The 12797-nt window shown below is 44.5% G+C and overlaps 1 protein-coding gene across 4 annotated transcripts in view; it reads right to left on the bottom strand.

The window, feature by feature from the left end:
* LOC129703610 (arf-GAP with coiled-coil, ANK repeat and PH domain-containing protein 2-like) overlaps positions 1-12494 on the bottom strand; it is a 99096-nt gene extending 86602 nt beyond the window's left edge. For 2 of the 4 annotated variants that reach the window (XR_008724594.1, XM_055646210.1), the window contains exon 1: positions 12322-12493. Coding sequence is in view for 2 of the 4 variants with exons in the window: in XM_055646210.1 (XP_055502185.1) it covers positions 12322-12374 (53 nt within the window). In the remaining 2 variants the exon portion in view is untranslated. Of the gene's footprint in view, positions 1-12321 lie in introns of all 4 variants that reach the window. The other 2 variants (XR_008724593.1, XM_055646211.1) reach the window with 2 other exon arrangements.
* Between the last annotated feature and the right edge of the window lie 303 nt (positions 12495-12797).

Below are 12797 nucleotides of genomic sequence, written 5' to 3'. Positions count from 1 at the left end.
CTGGTCGCCCTTCTTCAGACTGATCATAATGAGGGGAAACTGTTCTCAAAATTTCAATGCAAGCAAAATCTAAGCAAAATATGAGGTGCTGTTCCTCTAATTTGCGCTGGGCCTCACTCTGACAATGGAGGAGGTTGTTAGGTGGTTCCACAGAGATGAGTGAATCACTGAGCTATTTTTGATTTCCATTGGAAATGGAGCTGTGGTTTGCAGCTTCATGCCAATTCGGCCAAATACCAAGATTTCACAATTTTGTTTTCTTTCAACTTTCTTCATCAAATGGGCACTTCATAAAACTTGCAAAACACGAAGAAATTACCACTGGATTTCCACGTGCAACTTTAACATTGCAGTCTTGTGTGATGGTCAACAATATGGGCTGACACAGAAACCACAGATGTTACTTGGAATTACCCAAATGAGATTATTAATTGAAAGTGAAGTGGACATTAACTAAAAGCTTGGTAGATTTAGGATTTTGCATCAACTGTGGCAGCAGGCAAGGGTAGTCAAGCTGCCAGTGTTCTGCGGGCTGCAAGACTTGCTCTTACTTCTGGTGGAATTCCAACTTCACTTTTGTGATTTCTACGCCGCTCTCTGAACCCTTGCAATTGCTCACCATCACTGCGGACCACAGTCATCATGACAATTGCTCATAAAAATGGGGGGGTGCCCTTCCACAGGCATTGCAAAGACTGGCCCAAAGTCCAAATTAATCTGGTGTGCAAAGCAAACTTGCATTGAAAAACAATATCTAAACTATGCTTAACTTAAGCAGGAAATATGAATTACAATGCAAAATCTAATTTCCCTTGAAAACTGTTAGACATACACAAAGCAATATTTGGTTTTAGTACATCATTTTTGCTAATCAACTTTCAACTCTGACATTAGTTACAAAAAGCTGGAGTAACTCAGCGGGACAGGCAGCATCTCTGGAGAGAAGGAATGAGTGACGTAAGAAGTTCAACTCTGACATTTCTCATCAGTTGAATCCCAATGTGGATCCAAGCCCGTGTAAATATGGTAGTATTCAAAAAGGCCACGAATGGAAACAAGTTCCAACAATAAGGAAGTATGCATTGTTGAAAATAGTGACGTTCTTACGGCAGCTCTTCAAACAATATAAACTTGTTTTGATGAAAGTTGAAGTAGACAAAAGCACTCCTAAAATGAAAGCTATGCCTAATGCAGAGCAAATGATTGATTCACACTGGGAAAACCGCAACAGTGCCTGGCAGACGTCAGTGACTCCAAATGCCTTTTGCCTTCCTGAACAGTGGAAAGTCAGCTAACATTCCAATATTTGAGAATGATCCAAGGGCTCTCCAGAAAGCTGTGCATTAATCAGCTGTGATAGAGTAGGACTGACATTGCAGCCATGCAAACATAACTCCCATGTCTTCAGCATGAAATAACAAACTCCAACCTCTAAATTCTTGATTGAACTTTCAAAACATCTTGTCCTTGCCTTCATAATCTCTTCATTTTCTCGTTATTTACATGCAATGTTATGGGCATTCAACTTTAAGCAGCAAAGTCATTCATGCAAACAAGAGAATGTAGATTTATTTCCGTAACCAGGTTCAATCCCAACCTATGTCTGTGTGAAGTTTGCTGGTTCTCATGCAACCATGCAGTTTTCCAAGGACGTGCAGGTGGGTAGGTTGAGTAGCAACAATAAATTGCCCAAGTATAAAATCAGGGAGGAGTGGATAAGAATATGGAGGAAATAAAATGGGATTAGTGTGGGATTAGTGGTTGCTGGTTTGCATTCCATGCCATCTCTCTGACTGATTTACAACTATGATCACGTGCATTCAGACGGGATAACATAATTGGTGTGAATGTGGGCACAGACTGTGGCCTGCTCCTGTGCCGCACCGCTCCGTGTTCTGTGCTTTTTATGATGCTCTAGTTCCACATTCTCCAGACAGAGGAAAGTGAGCAATCCTTCACCTCCCTCTCTCACTAAACACCAATCCCAAGAGTCATCTCATTCCTCACCATCTCTCCCCATCACACCCTCCCTCGGTTCGCTCCACTCCTCACCTCCTCTTAACCTGCAACATGCTCCTTTTCTGACATTTCCTGGTGCTTTTCTCAAATCATTCACTACCACTCGCTCCACTGGCCTTTTCTACTGAGTGCCTCCAGAAGTTTGTGTTTGTAATTCAGCTTTTACATTTGCCTCAGATTGGTGCTTACAAAACAAACCTTGCCCTTCCCTTCCAAACACTGATTGGTGCAGTAATCTTCTGCACACACACACAAATCAGGCTATTATTCTTTATATATCTTTAAGAAAATGACACATTTTAAAAACAGTAATTACAAAAAACATAAAACATTATAACATGATTAATATAATCATTCTAGAAACTCTTACATTTATTCCTCACCAGTATTATTTAACGACAAAAATAGACCAAGAGCAAATTCTGCGGTTGTTTACCACACTTGTAGTTGAATCACAAGGTGAGCATGCAAGGTGAGGAAGTGGTTTGGAAGGCAAAGGGAAGGTGGTGTTTAATGAAAGGAGCACCTGGTTAGGAAAGTTTTGTTAAAACTGTGCAAGATGTGAATATACTAGAGGTGCTGTTTCTGGTTCAGCTAATAATTCTGTTACTTAAATCCATATGTTGGTCAGGGGGGGGGGGGGGGGGGGGAAACAAGAGCAAAAAAAAAATGTTATAATTCATAGCAGGGTATTTGCAAAGTGGTGAAGTAATATGGAGGCAGAAGAGGCTGCAGATGCTGGAATGTAAAGTAAGGGAACATTTGCTGGAAGGACTCAGGAGGTCACACAGCAATGTCTAAACCAGTTATGCTCGCGATGTCCTCATATCTTCAGTCGTGGGCTTGAGGAAGTGAACGTGGTGCCATATCAGGGAAAGAGTGAAGAATTTGTGGGGGGGGGGGAAGGTATCAAAAGCAGGCAACAGCTGTAATCGTACCATGCTACATGGATAACCAAACATTCAGGAGATGAAGTTTGTGCAAAGAACATATGTGGAGGGCTTAAATCTCTTAGGAATCTGATCACAAAACATTAGAACTAAGCGTAGAGCTATCCACTGAAGACTGCCAACACCAACAGATGTAAAATCATCCACAGATGTTTGACAATCTTTATTCCAATCTACTATATGGGCAGGTACATAGGAAAGGCTGAGTGGGCTAAGGGTCAAACTCAGGAAGATGGGATCATTGTAGACAGGGTATCTTGAAGGGCATGAGCAAGTTGGGCCTGTTTCCACACTGCATGACTATGTTCAGATACTGTCATTAAAACTTCCCATTCAATTCTGGAAATATCAATCCCAAAGAGCAAGTTTAATGCTGCTTAATTGAATTGAATTGAATCCTTTATTTGTCATTCAGACCTTTCAGTGAGTTCACCAAGCACCTCCTCAATGTGATGGAGGCAAAAGTCTTAGGGTTGCTGTCTCTTCCCTCCTCTTCTCCCTCTGCGCTGAGGCGATACCCCACCGGGCGATGGTAAGTCAGTCCCGCGGTTCAAGCTCCGCGGCCCGGGGGTGGTCGAAGCTGCCGCCCTCCAGTCCAGCGGACGCAGTTGTTGCCACGGGAGCTCCAGAGAACAGGCATCAACCTGTGACCCGCGAGCTCCCGACGATGTCATCTACTGGCCCGCGGCCGAGCCCCGGATTCAGGTCGCCGCCGCCTCAGCCACCAGAGCACCGTCCCCACCCCACACCGGGCCGCCCTCACGGGAGCATCTCAGCCCTGCACCGGGCCGCCCCCACGGGAGCGCCTTCCAGCCAGGAGCCAAGCCGTCCTCGCCGGAGCACCTTCCAGCCGGGAGCCCGGCCGCCCACACGGGAGCGCCTTACAGCCCCGCACCGGGTCGCCCACATGGGAGCGCCTTCCAGCCGGGAGCCGGGCCGCCTACACGGGAGCGCTTTCCAGCCGGGAGCCGGGCCGCCCTCATAGGAGTGTCTCAGCCCCGTGCCGTCCACCCTCATCGGAGTGCCGAGTCGTGCCGCTGCCCGAACGCCACCTCAGCTCGAAGACGGCCAGCCTCGCGTTGGTAAGTCCTGGCTGGCTCTACCTCCGGATCCTCAAGGTCGGTCGCAGGTTGGAGGCCGCCAGCTCCGCCATTAGGCCTCAGCTCAGACGGGGGGAAGAGAAGGGGGATCCGAAAAGAAAGTCGTATTCCCCCGAAGGGAGAGACAGAAAGCCCCGTTCCCCCCCCCCCCCCCCCCCATCTAACACAACCTAATAACCAAAATTTAACTGAACAAGACAAAAAAAACAACACAAAAAAGTAAAAACAGACAGACTGCAGGCGAGCCGCAGCCGTTTCACAGCGCCGCCACTTCTGGAGCTTTAAATTATCAAAGCCACCAAAATGTATTTACTGATTTTGTTCATGGCACTCAGGCTATAACAGATGAATTAACATTCCAGTCTTCATTATATGAGATGGCAAATTCCCTATTCAACACATTCTAGAAATAACCACTAACTTTTTTGGTGGTGAGAAATATGCACATGGGGAACGCACCATTAATATGACATTTTAACCAAATCCAGGAAATAAAAAAGTCCCCTTTTATTGAAATATAAACTGCGCTTGCTGCAACTGCTCAAAAGTACCGGGCCAGAGAAACCAACGCTGAGGGCAACTACTAGAGTACAGGGCCACATAAACCAGCGCTGAGGGCAACTACTAGAGTACAGGGCCACATAAACCAGCACTGAGGGCAAATCATTGCAACCAGGTTATGTTTTCTCCCTGCAATAAACAATAAAAGCATACAATATTTTGGGCAAAGAGAATTGGAAATCACCGTTACAATGAGGTCCGATTGTTTCTCCAGCAACTCTGGAGCAAACATAGCAAATAGTGATTTTGTTTCCAAAGCAAAGGGGATTTTATCACTTTTATCGAGTGTAGAAATGGAATTATTGAGGTAATAATGTCATTTCTTCCTCTTCTCTCAAAAGGTTCATGTTTAGACCAGTAAATGTTGGACTTCCTGTTGGAGGAATTGTGGAAAAATAGATTTTGCTTTCCCCTCGACTCAAGAATATCTGTACACTGCGGACAGCTTGATTGTAATCACGTATAGCCTTTCCGTTAATTGGATAGCACGCAGAAAAATGTTTTTCACTGTCCCTCAGTACACATGACAATCAACTAAACTAGACTAAAATATCGAGAGAAGCTAAGCCTGCACCAGAAAAATCCGTTGTCCATGGAATTAAAAGAATTCCTGACTTTGGGAAGCTGCACGGCATGGAATGGCTACACTCCCGAGAAGCAACAACATCAACCTAAATGTTGAAACATACTGAAACATCCCCGTTGAATACATGTTTCACTTCAGTTTAGCAACTATGTTGTTACAGTAACACTCAGAAAACCCAAATATTCTTATTCTTTAAAACAAGATCAAAGTGTGGTGCCTGCTTGTTCTTGCTCTAAATGGTATTAAGTGTTGAGGGGGGAGGGATTAAATTAAAAAATATATCTATTGTAAATTTTGGAGTGATTTTCTGCCATGAGAAAAAGGAAACAAAACAAACTCTGATGCTTAAAAGTAATTTGCAAAATGACAAAAGCATAAAATGATTGTCACTGAACGTGAGTTTGCCTATACATTTGCGGTCTTGTGTGGCAACAGCCAAAGTCCAGTGCTTCTGATTTGTGTTTTGGCAACCCTTACAGGGCATTAACTAACAAATGTTGCAATCCCCATGTATGCTTCGCAGGAGAGGGAAGTCACTTTAATAAAGATATTGCAACTGCCCAACTAGCAATTAACAATTTTATTTTTCTTACAACCACTTTAAATTTCAATGAAATAACACATCAATAAATGTATCACTATATCAGAATTGCTTGTTAAATAGCCAATCGCACATTGTTTTAATAAACGGTAGAATCTCAAATATGCAATTATAACTTCTCCCAAACCACGACTAAATAAAATAATTCAAGTTTACAAAATAATTAACTTTGAGAACATTACAAATGGACCTGCTGCTTTTATTGTATAGTAACCTTTGGTAAGTAAACGCATGCATTTCCAACCATATAAATAACAAGTATCACAACAACATGGAGATAAGCGGTACACGTCATGGCAAGGGCCACAGGTGTTCATGCGCAAAATGCTTGGGACATCGGCAACCACTGACAACAGGCAAAAAACCAAGACATGGCATTCCCAGCAAAATGCTGCATTCCCATCAATCAATGTTGATGCAAAGCAACTACAGGTATCCTGAAAATCTTCTAAATACTACCATGTCTTTGCAGATGAAACAAATTACATGTTATAAAATTACCATTTCTAACAATTTTCATTGTGAAAATTGTGAAAAATGTTAAGTTCCTCGGTCATTTCACAACTCTGCTAATGTTTAAGACTGTCACAGAGAAACTTGTTGCAAGTAAGAATTTCATTGTTCTGTTGGCAGTACATATGACAAGTAAACACTTTTGACAGGGAAATAATAGAAAAAGCTCAACTTCTTGCTTGTTAAATAGCCAATCGCACATTGTTTTAATAAACGGTAGAATCTCAAATATGCAATTATAACTTCTCCCAAACCATGACTAAATAAATTCTTACTTGTAACAAGTTTCTCTGTGTACAGGGTCTTGGTGAGACCACACCTGGAGTATTGCGTACAGTTTTGGTCTCCAAATCTGAGGAAGGACATTATTGCCATAGAGGGAGTGCAGAGACGGTTCACCAGACTGATTCCTGGGATGTCAGGACTGTCTTATGAAGAAAGACTGGATAGACTTGGTTTATACTCTCTAGAATTTAGGAGATTGAGAGGGGATCTTATAGAAACTTACAAAATTCTTAAGGGGTTGGACAGGCTAGATGCAGGAAGATTGTTCCCGATGTTAGGGAAGTCCAGGACAAGGGGTCACAGCTTAAGGATAAGGGGGAAATCCTTTAAAACCGAGATGAGAAGAACTCTTTTCACACAGAGAGTGGTGAATCTCTGGAACTCTCTGCCACAGAGGGTAGTTGAGGCCAGTTCATTGGCTATATTTAAGAGGGAGTTAGATGTGGCCCTTGTGGCTAAGGGGATCAGGGGGTATGGAGAGAAGGCAGGTACGGGATACTGAGTTGGATGATCAGCCATGATCATATTGAATGGCGGTGCAGGCTCGAAGGGCCGAATGGCCTACTCCTGCACCTGTTTCTATGTTTCAACGTATTTTGTAGTGATCTCTGGAGAGGGTTTTTTTTTTTAATTGCTAGATTTCACTAGAACATAAAAAATATAAAAATGACCCACTGTACATCACAAAGTTGCCACAACTTATAAAAAACACATGGCTATTGAAAGAACAGGACAAATGAGCAAGTCATTATAGATGAAGCATATGCCTGGCCTCTCCCTGGTTACAGGGTGACATTGTAATGATAACTGATCCACTGCCTCAAGTGATTTATAGTCAGCAGGTAGAAACGGAGTTATTACAGAGAGCAGATGAAGTGCTGCCTTTAAAATAAATCTAATGTTACGTTCCTCTACTACAACTTATTTGATGATGCAGAGCTAATTAAATATTATTGCCAGTAATTAAGACCAAAAGTCTCACTCCCCTGAACTTAGACTCTGCTGTTGTTTGATTCCCTTGGTGAGGTCAAATAATTTTACTTCTATCCGATTATCAAAGAACATTCTGGAGAAAGTGGCTCCTCTCTCACCTTCTTGAGAGGTGCGAGGGGATTCGCACCACATGCCTTGATCCAACAAGGCTCAAGAATCCTGAGGGAAACAGCCCAAGTAATCAGTAGTCCAATGAACAACTTCAATAGCCACTCGCTCACCAGTAAATGGTAGCTGCAGTGTGCACCCTGTACAAGATATACAGCTTACTACCTGGAAGAACAAGAGAAGTAAGCACCTGTGAACTATACCACCCTGAAGCTTGTTCAAAGCCACACATCATTGATTCTGGTGAAAAAACTCTCAAACTGGTCAGCCAACAGGACAACGGAAAGTAGAATTCTCAAACCGGATGCAATAGGTCAAGGAAGCAAATCGCGCTCCCAGAGATTAAATGAATGCTACATTTTCTATGAAGCGAATAAAATAAAATCCTCAACTTAATTTGACCCAACTCCCTAACTAAGATTTTGCCTGAAAATAAAGCTACTCCATTTACTCATACATTAAATCTATTTATAATTAACCAAATCTCAAAAATATAATTTGTATTTAACTTTATTGCAACACGCTCATAAATTGAAAATCAGACCGCTTGATTTAAAATATAACAGTGTGCTAACAAATGTATTAAAGTTTATTGGCCTGTGTAGGAGATAGTAAAGAAGGATGTTAGTTGAAATATTTGATTGAATAATAATTCAACCAGTTGGTTTATGTCGGGTCAGGTTAGGTCGGGGGGAGTTCCCCCCGCCACGGGTACCACGTAATCCCGTGCTACTTGCTCCGTGGTCGGGTAGTCGGCTGCCAGGTGAGGAGGGGGCTGTGGACCCCCAGTAGGACCAAAAACAAGACCTGTCAAAGGGCAGATGAGCTCCTAGCGAGCCAATGGCCATCCACACTTCAGTGAAAGTTGCGATCACTGTCGTATTCAATAATGTTGATGATGTTTATGAGGCTATATTTCCCATTTTAAAACTTTGTAATTTAAGACATCAAAATGTTCCGGAGCAGACAGCTCAGAAATAACAATGCTCTTTTACTTTCAGAAACAAAGTTTATGTCTAACCAAAGCTGCACAATTCCAAGTGTGCTTCGCTGTGAAGCAGAAACTTGACCAGAGGTTGGCTCCAGATTTTCATCTAATTTTAAAACCCAAAGTTGGATAGTGCAAATATAGCTAAATTAATTTTGCTGCAGCAGCTGCCCAAAGTAGCAATGTATCAAATAAGATTGTTGAAGCAAATATTGAGGTTGAGAAAGCAAGAGCAGGAAGCAGGGCCCACTGGGGCAGAGCAGGGAGCAAGGAAGGTCTCTCCCTGTTAGACTGAACTGCAAGGAGTTTGACAGGTACATGGCATGGATACTCACCTGATATTGTGGTATTATATCTACAGTGGGACATTGTTGAGGCACTATGGGACCAGTCACCATTATCGTATTTGTTTGCAAAAAAAATAAATAGGACTGGTCCTTAAGTGTTAATTTAATGCGGATGGGGAGTGTGAAGAAGTTTTTAAATGGCATCCAACAGGAGCTCTCTACAATACGATACAATAGAACTTTATTCATCCCCATAGGGAAATTGGTCTGCCAACAGTCACAACACACAAGGTACACGAAAACTTGAAATTAAAATTAAATTAAAAGTGAAAACAAAAAGAAAAAGACAAGCAACTGGTGGCTGGCTGCTGTGCGCATAGCCTTAACCAGAATGAACGAACGAATAAACGCGGGCTTATCCCGTAGGCAGAGGATTCTAAACTAGAGTGCCCCCGCTCCCCCACACCGAGTTCCCCTTTGTTCTCCCACCGTCCTTCACGGCGGTCTCCGCACGCCGGTTCCCCATTGTTCTTCACGACGGTCCCCCACGCCCGGTCCCCATTGTTCTTAACGTTGATTGCTGAGGTTGTTTTCAAGCAGAGAGAGGAGCTTTGGAAAAGCGAGATTGAAAGTGTTTAGGGCTAACATGTGTGAAGGTTACACAAAAAAGCTGGAGAAACTCAGCGGGTGCAGCAGCATCTATGGAGCGAAGGAAATAGGCAACGTTTCGGGCCGAAACCCTTCTTCAGACTGAGACTGTGTGAAGGTCTGGACTGGCAAGGTTAGGAAACCATTTTTCATAAAAATGCATACGTGTATGATCATTGTATTTAAAAGATGAAGAACCACAGAAAATAGAAGTCAGCCTCCCCCTCACTTTCACAGCTAACCAGCACTGATTTAATTCAGAATCAAACATCACAGGTAGACAGGCCACGTGCAGTACTAAACAGACACATATCACTGTCCTGACCTTTACACTGAACAAGAGTCTGGTCAAGAAAAAGGAGGCATGCACCAGGTATAAACAGCTAAGAACCAGCCAGTGAGTCCATTGAGAAGCATAAGGGGTGTCGGAATACGTTTACTGAGGAAGTTGGGATGGCAAAAAGGGAATTCTATAAATATGTTAAAAGTAAAAGGGTAAATTGGGAGAAAGTGCTGCACCTGGATCCACAGGAAATGGACACGGTCTTAAATGAATACTTCTTATCTACATGTACCATGGAGAAGGACAAGGGAGACAGTAATTCATGGGAGGGAACAGTGAAATCCTGGCGCACTTCAACATTACAAAGGAGGTGGTGTTGGAGGTCTTGAAATGCATAAAGGTGACTAAATCTCCAGGGCCTGTCCAGCAGGGTAATGGGAAGCAAAGGTTGAGGTTGCTGAGGCACCTCCAGAGCTGTTTACATCTTTGTTAGCCACGATGAACAGGCAGCCAGAGAACTACAAGCTCATGACGGGGAAGCTATTGGAAGAGACTCTGAGAGACAGGATTTATTTTCATTTAGAAAGACGAGAAATGATTAGGAATAGTCAACATGGCTTTGTACATTGGAAATCATATTTCATGAATTTCAGTGTTTCATGAAGATATGACCACGAGGGTTGATAAGGGAACAGTAAAAATGTTTAAGAGGCACCTGGACAGGTGAATGAGCTTAGGATAGAGAAATACAAAATTAATAAAGCCAAGTGGGATTAGTATAGATGTTATGATGGTCAGCGTAGACACAGTGAGGCATAGGACCTGTTTCACTGATGTACAACTCTGCCAAAGAAATTAACTACTTATGCAACATAAGAATTTATGGGATTTGGCTCTGCAGAACATGGGGTGTCAAATTTACATAAAATAAATCTCATTTGTCAATTAAAATTACACAATATGCGAATGAAGGAATAGTAGATTAAACAAAAGGACAGAGTTGTTATGGTTAAAACTTTTGGCTTGTATGGAATGTAAACACTAGTATTCTAGTCGAAATGCATCTTCACAAATCAAAACATTTTTCTGAGGTTTTATGTAATTGATAGTTTGTGAACGAGTAAGAACCACCGAAAATACAAGTCTGCCTCCACCTCACTTTCACTCATCAAGTTCACTGCCAACCAGCACTGAGTTCAATCAGTCAAACATGACCAACAGGCCATACACAGGTCTGAACAGACACAAGTCACTGTCCTTCACACCGACCTTCACACTGAACGAGGTTAAGAGAGACCTTGATTTACAGGATTTAATAAAGCTAACATTCATAAAACATTCAAAATAAACAAAAAATGCTGGAGAAACTCAGGGGGTGAGGCAGCATCTATAGAGAAAAGGAGTAGGCGACGTTTCGGGTCGAGACCCATTAACATTCGGGTCGAGTCCCATACACATGTTTAGACTGACTAGAAATCGGAACATTATTTCCACAAAGATGTAAAATCTTATGTTGATACCAAAGGAACTATTCGATTCTACAGTATTTTAATGCATGATTTCAGCCGCTTGAAATTGGTGACAATAATGGATCCAACGGACAAACTGGTCCAGTTCCGGGATAAAAGTTAGATTGTCAAATAACTGTAGACCGATGAGATGCTGGCGTCTGCTCCTCAGACACCAGGGCTAAAGGTGCCCACTGGAGAAAGCAAAGGCTGGGCGCAGAGCATAGACTGGGGACAGGGACTAGAGTGGACAGGCATAGGCGGGACACAAGGCATAGACTGGACACGGGGCATAGACTGGACGCGGGGCATAGACTAGACTGGACGCGGGGCATAGACTGGACGCGGGGCATAGACTGGACGCGGGGCATAGACGACGCGGGGCATAGACTGGACACAGAGACTAGACTGGACACAGAGACTAGACTGGACGCGGGGCATAGACTGGACGCGGGGCATAGACTGGACACAGAGACTAGACTGGACACAGAGACTAGACTGGACACAGAGACTAGACTGGACACAGAGACTAGACTGGACACAGAGACTAGACTGGACACAGAGACTAGACTGGACACAGAGACTAGACTGGACACTGGGACTAGACTGGACGCGGGCATAGACTGGACACATGCCGTAGACCCTGGGCAGGGCAAGGACCGACCGGCGACAGGGGCCCGGGTAGAGGCGGGGCGGCCGGGCAGAGCGAAGGGCGAGCCGGGCCGCCTAGATCCCGTCACCCGCCACCAAGACCGAAGCGGCGGCCGTTATATACACCCATTGACCTGAAGCCCGGGCGGCGGTGGGTGAGGGCGGGAGGAGCCGGGGCCTGGGCTCCGGGGACGGTGGCCAACCGCCCGCCCAAGGCTCCGGGGCGCGGACACGGCCTACCTGAAGCGCGGCGAGTCCTTCAGACACTCCTCGAAATCCACCATCAGCTTCATGGCGGGCGGGCGGGGGGATCAGGGCCTGGGTGTGTGAGCGGGTCCGAGTTTGCGGGGCGTGTGTGTGTGCGCGGGTCCGATGCCCCGTCCCTTCCAGCGCAACCAACCCTGCCCTCCCGCCGTGTGATGGACAGCCCGCCCGGCCAATCAGCGCCGCCCCGCCTCCTCTCCAGCCAATCCCGTGGTGGGGGCGGGCTCTGGGCGGCAGCAGGTTTGGGTGCACGGTGCCTGGGGACAGGGCGGAGCCAAGTGCACACCCAGTGGCTCCAACACTGTTGGTACCAGTGTATGTAGCTCCAGCACTGTCAGTACAAGTGTCTGTAGCTCCAACACTGTCAGTACCAGTGTATGTAGCTCCAGCACTGTCAGTACCAGTGTCTGAGGCTCCAGCACTGTCAGTACCAGTGTCTGTGGCTCCAGTAT

The sequence above is a fragment of the Leucoraja erinacea genome, chromosome 14 (assembly GCF_028641065.1).
Source record: "Leucoraja erinacea ecotype New England chromosome 14, Leri_hhj_1, whole genome shotgun sequence".
In the NCBI taxonomy this organism is placed as follows: domain Eukaryota; kingdom Metazoa; phylum Chordata; class Chondrichthyes; order Rajiformes; family Rajidae; genus Leucoraja; species Leucoraja erinaceus.
The sequence above is the reverse complement of the archived record's forward strand: the minus strand, read 5'-3'. Positions and strand labels throughout refer to the sequence as shown.